Raw genomic sequence first — 18806 nt, 5'->3', positions numbered from 1 at the left:
TTGGGTGGGCCCGTCCTGCTCACACCCATGAAGCAAATCTGGTCCCGGGGCAGAGAGCAGAGTAACGCGTAATAAAATAGTTGCTTTTATTTCGTTAGCAAAACTAGCATCCGCTTATGTACAGCAGCGGGGTCGGGGGTCATGGGGGGTCAGAGGTCACAGGAGTTTGGGGGGCACGAAGCTACGAATCTCACACATGTGGGGCAGGAGGGGGTTATACACGCGAGGGCACCCTGGCTTCTCCCCCCCACCCCAGTTATTTAGCTTGGGACCCTAATGACTTGTCTTGGGGGTGAGGGGGGCAAGTTGGGGGAAGGGATTGTCCCCTATGCCTGGGGTTTGTGTGTGTGTGTGTGTGTGTGTGTGTGTGTGTGTGTGTGTGTGTGTGTGTGTGTGTGTGTGCGCGCGCGCGCGCACATATGTCCTGGATGCGGGGATTCTCCAAACACCAGGGAAGTCCAAATGGGGGTCAGAGGTCAACTTCTGGGTGGAGAAACGTCCCCCCCAAAACCTGCGTCTCTTCTGAGGGGTCAGAGGGCACAGGCTCTATGCTACTTCTGTCTGGTCCATCCTGCCAGCGCCCCAATCACCTCGGCCCCGGCTCAGGTCTGGCTGCTGGTCCCGGAAGCCTGGGTTCTGTGTGCACGTGTTGTGGATCCCTGGCTCTGTGTGTGCTCGTGTGTGTGCATGTGTGTGCGTATCCTGGACACCTGGGTTCCATGTCTGTGTGTACGTCTGTGTACACATGTGTCATGGATTCCTGGCTCCTGTGTGTGTGTGTGTGTGTGTGTGTATCTGTCCTGGACACCTGGGTCCCTGGCATGCCTTGAGGCTGGGCCCCAGGGTGGGGGGTGTCAGGACAAGGAGGGGCAGGATGGGGGGGTGCACGCCAGTGCCCCCTGCTGGCGCAGCCCCATCTTTTCATGCACAACCGGTGGGGGGTGACACACTGGGGGTCCACACATCATGGGGGGGGGCAATCTGGGGCCGGGGGAGGGGGCTCAGTGCCCTCAGGGGAAGCCCCGGGGCTGTGGCATCAGCACCCGCTCAATATAGTTCTCCAGCTCCTCGTCCTCCTGGCGCCCCTGGGCTGCAGCGGGCGGGCCGTGGCCGCGCCCTGGGCCGCGGCGGGCACCCGTGCCCTCAGTCCGGGCCTGCAGGCGGGCGGCAGCGGCGCGGCGCGGCGGCGGCGGCGGCAGCAGCTCGTTCCAGGCCTCGTCGGCCTCATCCGGCTCAGGCTCCGGGCCCTTGGCCTTGGCCTTGGCCAGGGGTGGGGCGAGGGGCTCCTGCTTCCGCTTCCTCTTGCTCTCCTCCACCTCGTTGAGCAGGTCCACGACATCCTGGGCGGGCAGGTGCAGCTGGCTCGACACCTCGATGAGCTGGTCGATGGTGCTGGGGTCGATCTCGTCCTCGTCCGCGCCGGCAGCGCCATCGTCTTCCTGGGACCGCTTGTCCTCGGCCACCTCGTCCTCGAAGAGCAGAGCCCCGGCGCGCCCGGCCTCCGCGTCCTGCTCCTGCTCCTGCTCCTCGGCCGCGCCGGCAGCACTGTCATCGTCGCCGTCGTGGCCCCGCAGCAGGTAGCGCAGCAGCAAGTCGGAGGCCAGGTCGGCCAGGCGCTCCTCGCGCGCCGCCAGCTGCCGCGCCTCCTGCGCCTGGCGCCGGCTCTCGGCCAACTCCTGGTAGCGCCGCTCCAGCAGCTGGTGCTCCAGCGTCTGGCGCTGCCGCAGCTTGCGGGCACCCGCCCAGCCGGGCTCCGGGGCCTCGTCCCGCGCGCGCCGCCGCCCCAGCGCCTCCTGTGGGGCCTTGGCCGCTCGCTGCCCCCAGCCCGGGGCCCGTGGGCTGCCCGGCTCCAGGGCCCAGGCGTTGCTGGCGTCTCTCGGCCCCTCGGCCAGCTCCGGGCCCCAGAAACTCTTGGCATCTCTCTGCCCTTTGCCCAGCTCGGGGACCCAGAAGCCCTTGGCATCCGTTTGCCCCCATCCCAGGTCTTGAGGGCTACCGGGCTCTGAGTCCCAGAGGCTATTGGCGTCTCTCTGCCCCCAGCCCAGGTCTCGGGGGCTGCCTGGCTCCGGGTCCCAGACATTATTGGTGTCTCTCTGCCCCTTGCCCATTTTGGGGGCCCAAGAGCTCTTGGCATCTCTTTGCCCCCAGCCCGGGTATCGGGGGCTCCCTGGCTCCGGGTCCCAGACACTGTTGGCATCTCTCTGCCCCTTGCTTGACTTGGGGAACTTGAAACTCGTGGCATCTCTTGGCCCCTTGGCCAGCTCCAGGTCCCAGAAACTCTTGGCATCTCTTGGCCCCTTGCCTGGCTTGGGGACCCACAAGCTCTTGGCGTTTCTGGGCCCCCAGGCCAGGTCTCGGGGGCTGCTGGGCTCTGGGTCCCAGAGGCTGCTGGCATCTCTTGGCCCCTTGCCTGCCACGGGGCCCCAGAGGCCATTGGTGTCTTGCGGCTCCTGGGGGCTCCCAAGCTCTAGGTCCCAGAAGCCCCTGGCATCTCCCGGCCCCCGGCCCGGGTCTCGGGGGCTACTGGGCTCCAGCATTGGTCCCCAGTGGCTCCTCTTCTCTGGGCCTGGGTCCCGGGGGCTCTCGGGCTCCAGGTCGTGGGGGCCGTCAGTGTCTCTCGGCTCCGAGTTGTGGGATCGCAGGGCGTCTGAGGTGTCCGGCCCTGGGGGGGTCGGTGCGTCCTGGCCCAGTGCCTGCAGCAGGGCAGCGGCCAGGGCCCGGGGATCGAGGTCGGGGAAGAGGTTGTGGTCGGGGGCGGGGGCAGGCGTGGGGGCGGGCACGGGGGGCAGGGGTGCAGCCCGCAAGCCCCGTGTCAGGAGGCTCAGGGACAGCAGGAGCAGCAGGGGCAGGCGAGGGCCCCTCATGGCGCTGCGGGTCGGGGGGTACAGGTGAGCGGCAGCTGCAGGGGAGAGAAAGAGAGAGGGGGCGGGGCGGGCACATGAACATAGAACCCAGGCGTCTGGGGCACAAGCACACACGCACACGCAGAACCCAGGCATACAGGACACGCACACATGTACGTGCACCCACACACACGCATGCGCACGGAACCCAGGCATTCAAGAGATACACACACAGACACCGCCCCCCCCGACAGAGAACCCAGGTGTCTGAAACACACACACACACAAACACGCATAGAGTGGGTGGCAGGTAGACACACCCACTTCTGACACTGCTGTGCACACCCACTGCAGAGGGGCATGTTCCTGTCACACCCACGCACACCCACATGAGCATGCACACACACACACACTCTATGTACAGAGGCACTCGTCACACCCATGCACACGCACACACATACCGCTTCAGTAGGGGGGCATGGGCAGACCCACGCACCCCCCCCAAGCACATCATGCAAATACATATACAGGCACGTGTGGACACACACATACACACACACACACAGAGCATCCACATACGTGTCCTGGTACACACGCATGTGCCTGCACACCCTCATGGGCTTGCACATACGCGTGCCATGGCTGCATTCACACACACGTACGCCCTCTCCCATGCCCACCAGGTCCGCGAAGGGGCTCCCTGACCCCCCAATACCCCCACCCCCGGACCCTCCCAGGAGGTCTTCCCCCCTCTGCCCTTCCAAACAGCCCCTATGAGGTCCCCCCTCCCAGCCTGCCCAACCCCCCTCCACTTTTGGGGTACACCCTCCCCATCCTCAGCCTCCCCCTCTACACCCCTAGCGCCCCCCCATCTCCCCTCCCTCCCCCCGGAACCCTTCCTGCATCCCCTGTACACTCCCCTACGGGATCCCGCTCTGCAGCCTCCTCCACAGCCCCCTCCGCCCAGGCCCCCAACCCTTCTTGTGGTGCCCCCCAACGCCCAGAACCCTCCCACATGCCTCCCTCTGCGGCCCCCACCACACAACCGCCTATGGGGGTCCCCTTCCCAGCCCCCTCAACAAGCCGCCCTCTTCAGCCCTCCCCCCCAAAGCCCCCGACACCTTCCTGGGGTGCCCCCTCCCCACGCCCCCAGACCCGCCAAATCTTTCAGCTGTATTTAGGTCCCCCCGTGCTCCCCCTCCCAGCCTCCCCCGATTTTGCCCCCACCCCCGGCCGGGTCTCTTGCTCACACGCGGGGGGGGGGTCGCTCCGGCTGCAGCACCCTGGACAGCGACGGCGGCAGAGCCTTTTATGGCCGCGGGGCGGGGTCACGTGGGGGGCCCCGTTGACGTCAATGGCCCATTCATAAAAAAAAAAAACACGCTCCTCGGGCGGGGCGGCTGGGGTGCGCATGCGCTGGGCAGGGGCAAGCATGAATGAACGGACTGGGAATGAATGGTGTGGGGGGGCGTACACGTACACACCCCCGCCACACACAACCACCCACACCCTGCCACCCCAACACACACCCGTGCCACAGACACACGCATTTAAACACACACACACTCTGCCACCTCCTACACACGTACACACCCCCTTCCACATACAGACACACAGGACTGCCACCACCTGTAACACACACGTACACACACCCCCTGCCATTCTCACACATACACCCCCTGCTACCCCCTAACACACACGCACCCCTGTCACTCCCCTAACGCTTGCACACATACACACGCGGGGCCCTGGCTGCGCTGAGTATGACAGAAAGCTGGTGTGCGTGTGTGGACAAGGCCGTGTAAAAAGCACAAGTGTGTGCGTGCGTGTGTGTGTACATATGCGCAACTCTGCGCGTGTGTGCTGGTATGACAGTGTGTGAGGAAGTCAGGCCTGTCCGCCCCGGAGACCTGGGTTGTGTGTGTATGTGTGTGCACGCGCACGCATGTGTGTGTACGCGCACGTGCGCCCCTGTGCACACCCCTCCATGGCCGGTTTCTGGGCCTCTGCCTCGACGCTTGCACTTCTCTGCCCCCATCGATCCCGATCCAGTCTATCGATCTGGGGATCACTCCATCGACCCCGCCTCCTCCCTGCCAAGGATCCACTGAGCCCCATCGAGGACCCATCGAGCCACTGGTTGCCCCATCGATCCATTGGCCTAAGCCTTTGACCTGTCTGTCGATCTAGGGGCGGGGGCTGAAGCCCGGACGCTTGGGTTGTCCCCCCCCGTGACGTGCCAACCCCCCTCGCAGCCCCTCTCCCTCGGGCCCTGCAGCTGGGGGGGATGAGTCACTAATTGCAGCAGCCGCCGCCGCTTCCGCCCCCTCCTCGCTCCGCTTCGCTTTCCCCGCCGCGCGGGGGGGGGCTGCAGGTCGGGAGTGAGGAGCATCAGTGGGGGGGGCGCTGCAGGTCGGAGTGAGGGGCACCGCTGAAGGGGGGCGGGGACGTGGGGTGCGGTGGAGAGTGAGGGGCACCACTGAAGGGGGGCGGGGGCTGCGGGTCGGGAGTGAGGGGCACCGCCCCCCCGCCGGATGATTCACTCTGCGGCAGAGGCGACCCCCCCCAGTCGGGCGCGGGGGGGATCCGGGGGGAGGGGCGGAGGTGACGTCAGCAGTGGCGCACGTGGGGGTGGGCGATTACGCCCCCCTACGCCGCCGTCCTCAGTGTTGGGCGCTGCACCCACCCCCCGGGGCAGGATCGCCCCCCCCGCGGGCTCCGCACCACCCCCCCCTTGCAACCGGGCCTGCCTGGCGCCGCCGCTTCCCAGCAGCCCCGGCGGGGGGGTTGGGGCGGGCAGTTCCCATCACTGCCTGGAGCGGAGCCGGGAGGGCGGGGGGCAACTTTCAGCAGCCCCCGCGCGGCGGGAGGGGCTTTGCAAGGTGACTCAGGGGTTTCCCAGGGGCGCGCATGCAAGGGGGGGTGAGTGTGCGCGCGTGTGGGGGGCACGCACGTGTGTGTGCTTGTCAGAGCAGGCGTGTACGAGGAGGGTGCAGGGCCCGCGTACTAGGCGGAGGTGTGCAATGTGTGGGGGCGTGGGTGCAGCGCGTGTGCAAGGGCCGGGGGGGCAGCAAGGGGGGCGCACGTGTGTGTGCAAGGGCACGGCGGAGTGCCGGGAGTGACTCTGTGTGCACACGCGTGTGTCCCGGACGCCTGGGTCTCGTGGATGCAGCAGGGTCGTGCCCCGGACCGCCGCAGGCAACCCAGGCGCCCGGGCGGCCGCTTCTCGCGGATCCAGGACGCCCCGGGCCCGGGATCGAGCCGGGCTGCCCCGCCGCGGGCGCGGGGTCCCGGCGCCCCCTGCGGGCGGGGAGGTGGGTGCTGCGCGTGTGGAGGGGGGGCGCGAGTGAGTGTGCACCCCTCCGCGTGTGTGTGTATGTTTGTGAGGGTTCACCCGTCTCTTTGTCTATACACCTGTGGGTGTCGGGGTGTGAGTGTGTGTACCCCTCCGTGTGAGTATGCGTGTGTGCGCACCTATGGGTTTATATGCGGGGGGGGCGGGGTGTATGTGTCTATACATGCGTGTGTGACTGTGCACCTATATGTTTTTATGTAGGTGTGTGTGTGCACATACCTCCATGTGTCTATATATGTCCGTGTGTGTTCCTCTCCATATATCTATATGTGCGTGTCCACGTCTGTGTGCACCTATGCGTTTATATGCATGTGTGTAGACCCTGGTATCTGTCTATATACTTGTGTGTGCGCACCTCTCCATGTGTTTGTATATGTGCTTGTGTCTGGGTGTGTATGCACCTGTGTTTATATACATGTATATATGTGTGTGTGCGCACCCCAGTATGTGTCTATATCCTTGTGTGTGCATGTGTGCACACTCCTCCATGTCTATATATGTGTGTACGCACCCCATGTGTCTATATCCGTATGCATGTGTGCGTGTATATGCTGCATGTGTGTATGTGTGTAAGTACAGCCATTTCCAGCAGCATGTATGTGTGCTATGCACCTCTCTTTGCCTATATGTGTGCTGGGGGCTGTATACAGTGCTGTGCACCTCTGTAGAGGCATGTGTAAGCACATGTGTGTGTGTGAACATGCCTGTTTGTGTGGGTTGGAGTGTGGAGCAGTGGACCAGGGTGCCTGCCTGTGCGGTGACATGTGCTGTGTGCACATAGGAGCATGGTTGTGCTCAGCCAGACACATGGGTCTGTGTCCTCACATGGCAGTGTGTGCGTGCCTGTCAAACCACATGTGTGTGTGTGCTTACATGTCTGTGCATGCATCCACGGAGAGGCAGGCATATGTGCATGTGGGAGTTTCTGCACACATGTGTGCCAGGCTACTTGCCTCTGCATGTGTGTGTAAGACCCAGACACCTGGGTTCCCTGTGTGTGTGCACGTTCATGTATCCCAGATCTGGGTTCTGTGTGTGAACGTGTGTGCAACGACCCATTGATGAGTGTGTCCACGTGCCAGGCGTGTGTCAGAGCGCGTGTGCATGGGCACGTGTGCAGCCCATTGCCCTGTGCCTTCCCAGAGCAGGAGAGAACCCAGGCCTCCGGCCCCTCTCCCCACCCCGAGCAAGAGGCTGCACGCAGTGCAGGGGTACAAAGCTTTATTGCCCCTCGTGGGGGTCGGGGGCACTAGCAGGGGAAGGGTTAAAGGCGGGGTCTATTGCACATCATTCTGGGGGTCCCCGTTGCCACGGCTCTGTCATCAGGGCAACCGCTGTATGCAGGTGCCAGTCCCGTTGCTGGGGGGGGTGTTGTCTCACACCGACCCTCACCCCCAGCGAGCGTTGCCAGGCGCCTTCCGTTGCTGTGGCGACGGGCGCCCACGTCAGCCCCCGTCGCTAGGCACCCCCCAGTTGCTAAGGTCAGTCCAGCATTTCTAGGGCCGGGTTGCTATGGTGATGGGGGCAGGAAGGGACTACATCTCCTAGCGGGGGGCGGGGGGGAGGGCAGCCAGGCACGCGGATACCTGGGTTCTCTGTCCTCTCTGCACAGGTGAGATGGGGGGGCAGGGGGGGAGTCTCCGCGCCCGGACCCCATCTCCTCTCTGGACAGGTGAGATCTTCCGGTGCCTGGACACGCCCCCGCGGGGCCCTATCTCCTCCCCGGACAGGTGAGATGGGGGGTGTCTCCGCGCCCGCCCGGCCGGTCCTGTCCGCTCCACCCCGGTGGGCCCCCCCGGGGCTCGGGGCGCCCCTAGAGGTCGGCCTCCAGCACCACCTGCTCGGCGTAGGGGCGGGCGGGCGGCAGCCCCAGGCGGTCGCGGCAGAAGCGCGCGGCGCCGTCCCAGAGCTCGGGCGCCAGGCAGAGCTGGCAGGCCACGGCGCCGCGCAGCCCGGCCAGGCGGGCGCCCAGGTGCAGCAGCAGGTGCGCGGGCAGCTGCGCCGGCGCCGGGCGCCCGCCGAAGGCGTCGAGGCTGAGCTGGGCGCCGCCGCGCGGCACGGCGAAGGCGGGCGCGCTGAGCGAGGCCAGGCCGGGCGCGCCGCCGGCGCCCAGCAGCCCCTTGGCGGTCAGCAGCGGCAGGTTGGCGGGCAGCGGGCGGTAGGGCTGCCAGTCCTGCAGCACCAGCCCGCCGGGCAGCAGGTCGCGCGCCGCGCCCTCGCCCAGCAGCAGCGCCCGCAGCTCGGCCGGCGCCAGGGCCCGCGGCGCCGGGGGCGGCAGGTCGCGCGCCGCCTCGGCCAAGCGCGGCAGCAGCTCGGGCGCCTCGAAGCGCAGGTGCAGGATGGCCTGGGGGCGGGGCGCGGGTCACGGGGGGCCGCCCTCCTGGCACGCGGGCGCCCGCCCCCAGCCTTCCTCTCCGTGTCACGCGCCCAGCTCGATTTCGGGGCTAGTGCACCCCCCCGTCATGTGACGGCGGGAAAGTGGGTCGCGGGGGGTCACGTGGCAGCCCGGACGCCTCGGTTGCATTCCCTGCGGGGGGGGGCGCGGTTTGGAGAGCACTACCGTAATATACTGCATAGGAGACCCTCACCCGTGTGAGATGGACCATAATACTCTGATGGATAGGTTGCGGTACCGTAATACACCTAATATGACCCCACCAACCTGGGATCTGTGTGTGAGAAGTTCTACCGTAATATGCTGTATATGCGCCCTTCCCTTCCAGAAGACCCCGATTGGGAGGGGTCTGGGCAGTGATACCGTACCATACCTAATATGATCCCAGCCTCAGATTTATCATAATACTACCTCCCCGCATGATAGAGGAGAGAGGGAAGCTGAACCATAATATAGCTATTAGAAGCCCGCCCCAGCCCCCCAGCCCGATTTATCCCATAGGGGGTTAGGAGGGGTGGGCAATGATACCGTAATATATCTATTATGAGCCCTCCATGCTGGATCTATCCTGAAAGATGGGTCAGGGGTAGGCTGTGCTGCCATAATATACCTAGTATTATCCCCGCTACATTGCTGGATGGACCCTTGAGGAGGAGGCCAGTGCTACCATAATATACTTAGTATGACTCCTCCATTTCTGGATAGATCCTTAAGGAGCAGATCAGAGCTACCATAATATACATAGTATGAACCCCCCAAGATTGCTGGATACACCTTTAAGGAGTGGGGCCCAGTGCTACCATAACATACAGAGTATAAGTCCCTCCATTGCTGGATGGACCCTTAAGAAGAGGGCCAGTGTTACCATAATATACCCAGTATGTGTCTCACCCCCACCTTTGCTACACATAAGGGAGGGAACAGCACTACCATAGTATACCTATTATAAGCCCTCACATCCTGGATAGACCGTGGGGGGGGAGCTGTGCTACCATAATACACCTAATGGGAGTTCACCCAGTGCTGCATCTACCATAATACCCCATTAAGGGGCATGGTGGGTACCTGCTTGGCCACGATGCGGTACTTGCGGAAGTCCTTGGGGCCCAGCGGGTCATCGCGGGTCAGACGCAAGACTTTCACCCCCGGGTGCTGCTGCTTGATGAGGCCAGCGCAGAAGCGCTGCAGCTCCCCTGCAACGCCTTTGCCCCGCTCCCAGGGGGCCACGCGTAGCCCCTCCACCAGTGCCGTCTCCCCGCTGTCGATTATGGCCACCGACTGCAGCCCAATCTGCAAAGGGGGGGGCAGTCAGGGCCTGGGGGTGGGGGTCCGTGCAGCCCTGAGTACCCCTGATCCCAGCCAGGGAGGTCTGTACAGCCCTTGGCTCAGCCCCAATTGGGCGATGTGCCCAGTGCCAGGGCACAGTGCCCAAGAGGCGCCTGGGACACGGGTCGATGACGCCGTGGCTCAAAGTGGGTCACAGCCCAGCCCCCGCCCACTGGGAACTGGGGCAGGGGGAGGGGGGAATTGGGTGTACTGGGACAGCCCCACCCCCAGCCTGGCACGGAGCTGGCTCTGGGGTGGGACATTGCTGGGTAGAATGGGCCCGATGTGGCTGGCTCTGGGGTCCGGTCTCACCACAGCACCAGCACGCTTGGCCAGCACCACGGTGCGCTGGGGCTCACACAACCAGGCATGGTAGCGGCTGGGCAGGTAGTCCAGGCCCCCGTAGATGCCCTCGGACATGGCCACGACCTCCTCAAAGTCCGACTCTGCCGCTAGCGAGAACTGCAGTGGTGCCTCCAGCTCCTTCTCCAGCTTCATGGCGGCTTCTGGGAAGAGATCACTGGGCCCCCAGTGTGGCTGGCTCTGGGGTGGGATGAGGATGTCTGTAAGAGGGCTCAGATGCAGCTGGCCCTGGGGTGGGGACCTGCAGCCCCTGTCCCCCCTAAACCCTGCAGTGCACCCCACCTCCAACCCACAGCCCCTGCCCCCACAGCCCAGCCGGTGCCCCTCATTCCCAACCTGCAGCCCCTGCCCTGCCCGGCTGGTGCCCCTCGCTCCTCACCTGCAGTTCCCCCCCTTCTTCCCTACATAGTGGGGGGTCTCTGGTTTCACTATGCCCAGAGCCCATCAATATTAAAGGCAACCTGATGCAGCCTGGGGAGGGGGGTGACGTCTTGGGTGGGGGCAGACAGGTGAGATGGAAATATTTGCCCCTGGGGGTCCTGCCCTGCTGTCCTGCCATGAATATTTATACACAGCTGGGCTGGGGAGGGCAGATACGGGTCTGGGGGGCAGATATGGGGCTGTCAGGTGCAGATAGGGGCCGGGTGGGGGGCTAGCTGGGCCTTGAGGGGGGCTGGGATGGGGTTGTGGGGGATGAATCCCCCTCTATCTCCACTCGTGACCGTGACACCATCTCCCTGGTCACGTGCCTGCCACCGAGCTATAAATAGCCCCAAGAGTCGGGGGGGGAGGAGGAGGGCTATGGGGGGGCACCAGGAACTTAAAAGGACAGCACCCCTCACTCCAGCAGGGCCAGGACATCTCCCCCTCCGCGCCCCCTCCCCCGCAAGCATGGGACCCCTCCCCCCACAAGTGCAGCCACGGGGGGGACCCAGGTATCCGGCCAGCTGGGGCGTCCCCTCATCTCGCCCCCTGCCCTGGAATGCTCCCCGGACACCCCAAACCACCCCAGATCCAGGGGGGGTCCAGCCCCCCCAAATAACCAGGGATGCTCTCCCTCCGAACTAGGAAGTGTGGGGGGGTCTCCCCTCCCCACGCCCAATTTGGGGGGTCCCCTCGCCTATAGGGGGAGCTGGGAAGCCCCCCCCCAGCGATGCTCACCGGGATGCAGCGGCGGCTGGACCAGCCCGCGCGCGTCCCGCGGGCGCTTTAAGGGGGGGCCTGGCCCCGCCCCCGGGGGGCGGGGCCTTCACGGGGGCTGCTTGCGTCACCGGCGGCCGCGGGACCTTGGAGGACCCCCACACCCCCAGCAGCGGGCCTCCACCGATGTGTGTCCACGCGCGCGTGTGTCCGTGCAGGTGTCTATAGACAGATACGCGTGCGCACACACGAGATATATATCTATATATATCTATATAGATATATAGATATATATATATAAATGTGTGTATACATAGTTTCTGTTCATTTGTCTACAGATACACGTGTTTGTGCATGTGTGTGTGTATAGGTGTCTGCATATATGTGCACACACATGTAAATTTGGTTTTGTGTGTATTTGTCTGTACCAATATATGTGTTTCTACATATATAGCTGTATAACACACACAAGTGCATATGCATATGCGGACACATTCCTATACATATGTGTTTTTTTGTAGATGTGCGTGCACGTGTATATGTATGTGGGTACACACATACAATTTTGTATGTATGAATGCACACACACATGCACATATGAACACAGACGCATACATTGTGTGTGTGTGCATATCAGACACGCACGCGCACACACACGTAAGTTTACATAGATGGACACACACACACATATATGTACACAGGTTTCAATATATTTATATGTACACACACATGCAGGCAGGTTCTTTGGGTAAATGCGATGTCTTTTATTAAACCCGCTAAATAGTTGGAAAATGGCTCTTGGCAAGCTTTGGGGCGCCTGCTCTAGAGGTGGTGACTGAAGGTAGAGAAGAGGCTGCCTGTGAAGAGGGAAATAGCTGGAAATGAGACGCCGGGCAGGAAAGGGGGAAGCGGAGAAACTTGCGACGTCCGGGCTGGCAGGTCCCTGGCTGGGGAGTCAGATATTGGGCAGGGCGTGTGTGTGTGTGGGGGGGGGGTCACGTGAGTTCCACCATGGTGGGTTTGCAGGGAGGGCGGGTCCTGCACGGCGCAACACGTGCACACACGGGACCCAGGCGTCCGGGTCTCACACACCCAGACACACACACACACGCAGGGGCTGTGGCCCCCCCGCCAGCCGGACTCTCAATGGGCCTTTGTCCGGCGCTGGCACGGGCCGGGTACGGGGGGGGCAGGGACGTGCGGCCGGACACGAACACACCGACACGTGCCCGCAGACCCGCACGCACGTGGGCACTAGGAGCCCCGCGTGAGCCCCAAGGGGTTCCAGCCCGATGCACACGCGCACACGCGTACATACACGTCACGCAGGCGCGCGCACACGCACACACACACACACAGAGCCCCCTATGCACACACGCACACCCTTCCACACACACAAATACAGGCACGCACGCGCAGACACACACACACAAATACACACACGCAAAGATACTTCCCCACGAACACGCACACAGCCCCATGCACGCACCTTCACACAGACACACGCTCCCATGTACTCAGGCACACATACACTGATATACACCCTATGCACACGCGCACATCCCCATGCACACATACACCTTGACACAGATACACCCCCATGCACACACGCGCACACACCTTCACAGTCCCCCATGTACAAGCACACAGACCCACGCCGCATGTTCACACCGTCACACAGACGCACACACTTGCACGCCTGCAACCGCCCCACATGCTCACTCCCTTGCACACTTCCTCGCACGTCCCTGCAACCCCCGTCTCCCGACCCCGCTACCCAGGACAGCCAGGCAGAAGCAGCCCCGCGCAGGCGCACTGGCAGCGCCGGCTCTTCCAGGCACCCTCCCTCCACTGCCAGGCGAGGAGTCCTGGGCATGCGCAGGGCATCGCGGACGCGGTGCCGTGGCGCAGGGGGTTAACCCCCGCGTCTTCCCGTGTTCACGTCCCGCCGGGGGTCTGCCAGTGAGGGCGCTCGGTGGAAGTTTTTTTTGGGGGAGCAACACCCCTGGGGGGGCTTTATTCCAGTCCCCGCCTTTTCCTTTGCAGCCTGGTTTTGGGTGGGGGGCACAGCTGTGAGGGGGTGAAGGGGACATAAGGCAGTGGGCAAGGTCCAGCACCCACGCTGCGAGTTGCAGCTCAGTGTGGGGAGGGGGGGCTGTGCATGTGTGCGTGCACACATGTACACTTCTTGCAAGTGCAACATAAGGGTGTGCAGTGTGGGTGTGCTTGCGCACACAGCTGTGTGCATGTTATGATACAGAGTGCATGTGTGTGCATGGATGTGCACTTGTAAGTGCAACACAACTGTATAGTGTGCATGTATGTGCACATATATACTTCTTGCAAGCGCAACATAAGTGTAGGGTTTCTAGCATGGGCATGCACACACACACGCACACCAGTTCTGTGTGTGTATGTCGGTGCGTGTAGGCACATGGGTGTGCAACCCAGCTGTATGGTGTCCAGCACACATGCGTGTATGCATAAACACTCATGCCCTCTGCATTGCAATACACAGGACATGCGTCTGTGTGCGCGTGCACCTGTGCATGCCCTGGACACCTTTGTCTTCCACTTGCAAGAAGTGTACATGTTCGACCCTGTACAGTTGTGTTGCACTTGCAAAATGTAATGCGCTGAATGTACAAGCACAAACACAGATACATACACACGTACGTGTGCACCACGCTGTTTTGTTGGTTCTGGTTGCCTTTCCAAGCTGGACCGACACCTGTGTTGCACTACAGAGCACACCTGTGTATGTGTGTGTGTGCCACTGCATGACATTTTGTGCCACCTTGTATTGCATGCTTACAAACTATTCACCACCCCTTGTTCCCTGCCCCATGGCCCTGCACCCATGGCAACCCCACCACCTTGGGCCACACCAGGCCCCCTCCCACCGACATGCACGGCTTGGAGGGCCCAGGGCTGCCTCCCTACACCCAAAATATGGCTCAGGAAGAGGTGGAGCAAGGCACAGAGCAAGGGAGGGCGGGTTTATTGTGGGGTATCTCCTGGGTAGTCGTTGCTGGGGTCGCTGCTGGGCCTAGACAAGCTGCAGGCAGCAGGTAGGGTCCAGGCCAGCAGCTACCTTGTGGCGCTCGAACAGAGCGCGCAGTGCTGCCACGTAGAGCGCGTGGTAGTGCAGCACCTCCTCCGGTGTCGCCTTCGCCCGCCGCGGAACTGGGATGGGGCTGCCCACTGTGGGTCAAGGGGTAGTGGTCAGCGGGGCGCAGGGGGCAGCCACCTGGCTGACCCCCTGGAGGCCCCAGCCACACCCACTGCCCCCTGGCCACACCCCCATGCTCCTAGCCCTACCTTTATGCTGCAGCCCCACCCCTAAGCCTTGGAGGCACCCACGCTTCTCTCACTACATTTGGCTCCACCCCTTCTGCCCCAAGCCCTGCCCCCTGCCTTGTAGCTCCACCTCTAAGAATAGAAGGGGCCACCTCTATTCTTAGCCTTTGGCCCCACCCCACAACACCTGCAACCCTGCCCTCAGACCTCTGGCTCCTCCCTTTTTCTCCAGGCCCCGCCTCCCAGGGGGTTGGCTTCCCCCTTCTGCTCCAGACAATCTTCCCAGGCCTGCAGCTCCCCCAATCACTGCCCAGGTCCCGCCCCCACACTCTTGCTCCACCCCGTATTCCAGACCCCGCCCCCGAGTCCTTAGGCCCTCCTGTGTCCCAGGCCTCTCCTCCAGCTCAATAGCCCCGACTCGCTAAAGCCAGCCCACGGTCCCCAAGGCCCACCTCTTCTGTCCCAGGTCCTGCCCTCCAAACCCTTAGCTACTGCCCACCCCTGAAGCCCCATCCCATGCCCCCTGCAAGTCTCTAGTTCCACCCCAAGTCACAACCCCAAGGCCGGTTGCCACACCCCTCTTCCCCAAGCCCCACCCCCAGACCTTTAGCCCCTCCTCCGGTGTGCCAAGACCCTCCACCACCCCGCCCCCTCCACTCCAGGTCCCCGCTCACGATCTGTATCCCCGCCCCTGCTCCCCGGGCCCCGCCCCCAGACCCTCGGCTCCTCCACCTGTGTGCCAAGAACTGCCCACACCACCATGCCGGGCCCCGGGGCCTTGGCCCCGCCCCCAGGGCCTATAGCTCCGTCCCCACCCAAGCCTCACCCCCCAAGGCCTCAGCATCCTCCTCCAGCCCCAAGTCCCGCCCCTGGTCCCGTAGCCCGCCCCCCACCCCAAGCCCCGCCCCACGAGACCTTAATCCTCCTCTTCGCCCTAGGCCCTACCCTCACGGCCTGTGGCTCCGTCCCATCCAAGCCACGCCCCCAGGACCCCACCCTTTCCCTGTAGCCCTTCCTCCGGTGCCAAGGCCCGTCCCCAGCCCCATAGCCCTATCTCACCCCAAACCCCGCCCTCAGGCCCGAAGTCCCGCCCCTACTCACCTACGACGGTGAGGGGGTGGGGCCTGGGCAGCAGCCCCCACTCCCCCCGGATGAGGCAGGGCGCGAAGCCCACCAGCGCCCGGAACCGCTCCTGCAGGCGCCGTGCTAGGCTGCCGGGCGCGAACTGCGCTTGCGCGAACAGCTCGGGCTCGCCCAGGGACAGCAGCGGCACCAGCCAGGCCCTGCGCGACCGCGGACCGCGTGGGGCGGAAAGGGAAGTCAGCAAGGGTGCTGCACCAACCCCGCCGCCTCCGGCGTCCCGCCGACGTGACACCCCACGCGGCGTGGATCCGTACCCAGCCACTCGGAGACCGGGGATCCTCCCACGTGATGCCCTTTGTGGCTTGCATTCCCTCCACCCACTCAGGGACCCATTGCCCACCGCATCCTCTGTCCCTCCCTCTGCATGAACCCACCTACGTGACACCCCACACAGCGTGGATCCTCCACACCCACTCAGGGACCTCCCGCACTCAGTGCAGCGTAGACGCTCGGTCCCACCCCCTCGCGCGCGGGACCACCCACCCGTGACGCAGCGCCACGCGCACGAAGCCCGTGCGCTTAAGGAGGGTGAGGCGGTAGGAGCCAGGGGCGGAGTCCAAGGCCTCGGCGGCCCCGCCCACCACGATACCCACGGCCACACCGGGCCGGGACAGCAGGAAGTCCAGGCTGGCGCGGCTCACGGGGCACATCCCTGCGCGGCAAAAAGGGGCACAGACACGACTCAAAATAGCGCGCCGCACCGGCAGGGGCTGAAAAACCCGCGCAAAGGGCCCCAAATGGCCGTGCGGGGCTGAGAATACCGCGCAAAAGTCGCGCAGAGCGAAATTTAAGGCCCCCCCCCCCGGTTTCTGAGCTCACGGGTAGAGTGTGCAGCTGTATGCATGTTATGATACAGAGTGCATGTGTGTGCACCGTGTAAGTAGGGTAATTAGGACCCCTCCCCCTCAACCCGGGTTTATTAACACCGTCCGTGCCGTGCCGTGCCGAGCCGCGCAGTGCCGTACCGGCGCTCATGAGGTACTCGCGGCAGCCGGGCAGGAGGAAGAGACCGCGCAGCGGCGCTAGGACCGGGCGCAGCCCCGGGAAGAGGCGCGGGAACCCGGCGGCCTCGGTGCAGAGCGCCGCGAAGGCGCCCGCGCACGCGATGCCGTGCGGGTGCGCGCCTAGCACATAGCTGCGCCCGGGCGGGAGCGGGGCCGTGCGCACCACCTGCGGGAGGTAACAGTGGGGTTAACGTGGGGTAAGAGGCCATGCGCAGCCCGGGCGGGGGGGCACGAGGCTGAACGCGGGGTGACGGGAGTGCGGCCCCCCCCGCGGTACCTTGATGGGGAAATAGTCACAGAAATGGGCCCAGATCCGCCGGCGCCGGAACCAGTCGGAGGGGCGCCCGCCTGGGGACGGGGAAAAGGGTCAGGGGAGCGCGATCTGGGGAAGGGCTGCGCCAGCAGGGGCGCTGGCCCCGAGCGAGGGCTGGAGGGAGCAGGGGCAGGACCCCGATCCGGGGGGCACCTCTCTCGGGGGTGTCCCAGTCCAGCAGCCACCAGGCGAAGTAGAGCGCGGACACGAGCCAGAGGCGCGTGAAGAGGAGCCAGAGCAGCAGCGCCGTGCACACAGGGCCTGGAGGGGGAACCCAGGGATCAGGACAACCCCAGAACCCGTCCCCCACCACAGCGTCCTCCAATGATTTCAGAGACCCCCAATGACTCCTCAGTGCACCCCACGACCCCAGTGACCTGCAACTGCTCTAATGACCCAAGACCCCCCGCGACCACCAATGACCCCTCTAGTGACCGGAGACTCCCTGGCTTCCCAGTGACCCCCCATGACCCCTGACCTGAGACCCGTGACACCCCACGACCTGAGACCCTAATGATCTCCCAATCATTCCCGCAATCTCGAATGACCTCAGAGACCCCCTCTAATGACCTCAGACCCCCAATGATGCCCCACGACCTCAGAGACCTCCAATGACCCCCCAGTGACTCCCCAATTGCCTCCTGCACTCCCCAATGACTGGGGGTCAGACCCCCATGACCTGAGACAACCCTATAGAGCCCCTAATGACCCCCCCCATGCCCTCTGAGACCCCAAATGACCCCTGCACCCCCCACGCACCGAAGAAGAGGAAGGTGAGCATGCACTGCAGGGCGCTGAGCACCTCGACCTGGCGCTTGCTCAGCCCCATGGGCCCGTCTGGATGCGGCTGGGGCTGGGGGACCTCTGGGGGGGTCCCAGGTGCAGCTGACTTGGGGGGGGGAATGTAACTGGCCCCAGGGCTCCTCCCATGCCACGTCTTGCCTGTGCCCGCACTTTGCCCCCAGGTAGGGCAAGGAGCTGGCCCAGACACCTGAGCTCCCTCCAGGCCTGGGGGCGGGGCCGGTGGGGGGAGGCAGATGCCTGGCTCCACTGGGAGGGGAGGGGCTGGGTGCAGGGGGGCTCCGGGTCAGGTAACTCTAGGAGATGCTTAATCCCACCCCCCAGTCCCAACCTTGCCCCTCTCCTGGCAGCACCCTCACATTGGCCCCTCCCACTTGTTCATTGACCATTAGCTTGAGTCAACCCCCACTTCTTGTTTCAGCCCCGCCCCATTGATCTGACATCAGGGCAGACATCACGCCCCCCCATCCATGGCAAGGGGTCAGCCCTGCCATCCATATAGTCAAAGTGTATGATGGAACATGTCACAGCCCTTAGGGATGTCACGGCTTGTGACATCACAATGCCATGACATCGCTCCTTGTGATGTCACAGCCCCTGGGGATGTCAGCCTGCCATGTCACAGCAAATTGTGACATCACTTCCCCACCATGATGCCACAACCCCTTGGCACAGCACAGCCTCCCATGATGTCACAGCTCCCCCCTCCCCAGTGCTCCACAAAATCCCCCCCACCCCTGGGCTGACCCCTAAACCTCCAAGATCCAACAGACAGTGTGCAACTCCCAGCAGCTGTGTGCAATGTGTGGGGGCACCCCCGAAC

General features: G+C 63.8%; 2 protein-coding genes across 3 annotated transcripts; both read right to left on the bottom strand.

Annotated features, from left to right (window-relative positions):
* Positions 1-7408: 7408 nt before the first annotated feature.
* On the bottom strand, positions 7409-11509 carry NAT16 (N-acetyltransferase 16 (putative)). Of its 2 annotated transcripts, XM_090055772.1 has the most exons (4): positions 11444-11509; positions 10232-10462; positions 9659-9883; positions 7409-8542 (listed from the first exon to the last, which is right to left on the bottom strand). In XM_090055772.1, exons 2-4 carry the CDS (start codon positions 10415-10417, stop codon positions 8012-8014), a joined length of 942 nt encoding a protein of 313 aa, XP_089911898.1. In that variant the 5' UTR covers positions 10418-10462; positions 11444-11509; the 3' UTR covers positions 7409-8011. The 2 variants fall into 2 exon arrangements, with proteins under 2 accessions (XP_089911898.1, XP_089911899.1); XM_090055773.1 differs by lacking the exon at positions 11444-11509 and having other exon boundaries at positions 10232-10638.
* Positions 11510-12442: 933 nt separating this feature from the next.
* Positions 12443-18728, bottom strand: LOC149861386 (2-acylglycerol O-acyltransferase 3-like). The gene is made up of 7 exons (XM_090055768.1): positions 17942-18728; positions 17336-17443; positions 17147-17217; positions 16831-17035; positions 16349-16517; positions 15824-16005; positions 12443-14626 (listed from the first exon to the last, which is right to left on the bottom strand). The coding sequence occupies exons 1-7, from the start codon at positions 18009-18011 to the stop codon at positions 14472-14474; spliced, it is 960 nt and encodes a 319-aa protein (XP_089911894.1). The 5' UTR covers positions 18012-18728; the 3' UTR covers positions 12443-14471.
* Positions 18729-18806: the final 78 nt, after the last annotated feature.

The sequence above is a fragment of the Crocodylus siamensis genome, chromosome 6, assembly GCF_052110815.1.
Source record: "Crocodylus siamensis isolate JL-2025a chromosome 6, ASM5211081v1, whole genome shotgun sequence".
Taxonomy (NCBI): domain Eukaryota; kingdom Metazoa; phylum Chordata; order Crocodylia; family Crocodylidae; genus Crocodylus; species Crocodylus siamensis.
This window is presented reverse-complemented; position numbering and strand designations above follow the sequence as displayed.

Excerpts from the sequence above, each read along its gene's own strand:
- NAT16 (XM_090055772.1), bottom strand. The coding sequence starts at position 10,417 with ATGAAGCTGGAGAAGGAGCTGGAGGCACCACTGCAGTTCTCGCTAGCG. Across the intron at positions 9,884-10,231 it reads CCAAGCGTGCTGGTGCTGTG|ATTGGGCTGCAGTCGGTGGC; the intron begins GTGAGACCGGAC and ends CCCCCTTTGCAG. Across the intron at positions 8,543-9,658 it reads ACCGCATCGTGGCCAAGCAG|GCCATCCTGCACCTGCGCTT; the intron begins GTACCCACCATG and ends CCCCGCCCCCAG.
- LOC149861386 (XM_090055768.1), bottom strand. The coding sequence starts at position 18,011 with ATGGGGCTGAGCAAGCGCCAGGTCGAGGTGCTCAGCGCCCTGCAGTGC. Across the intron at positions 16,518-16,830 it reads CGAGTACCTCATGAGCGCCG|GGATGTGCCCCGTGAGCCGC; the intron begins GTACGGCACTGC and ends TTTGCCGCGCAG. Across the intron at positions 14,627-15,823 it reads CCACCCCCTCACCGTCGTAG|TGGGCAGCCCCATCCCAGTT; the intron begins GTGAGTAGGGGC and ends CTTGACCCACAG.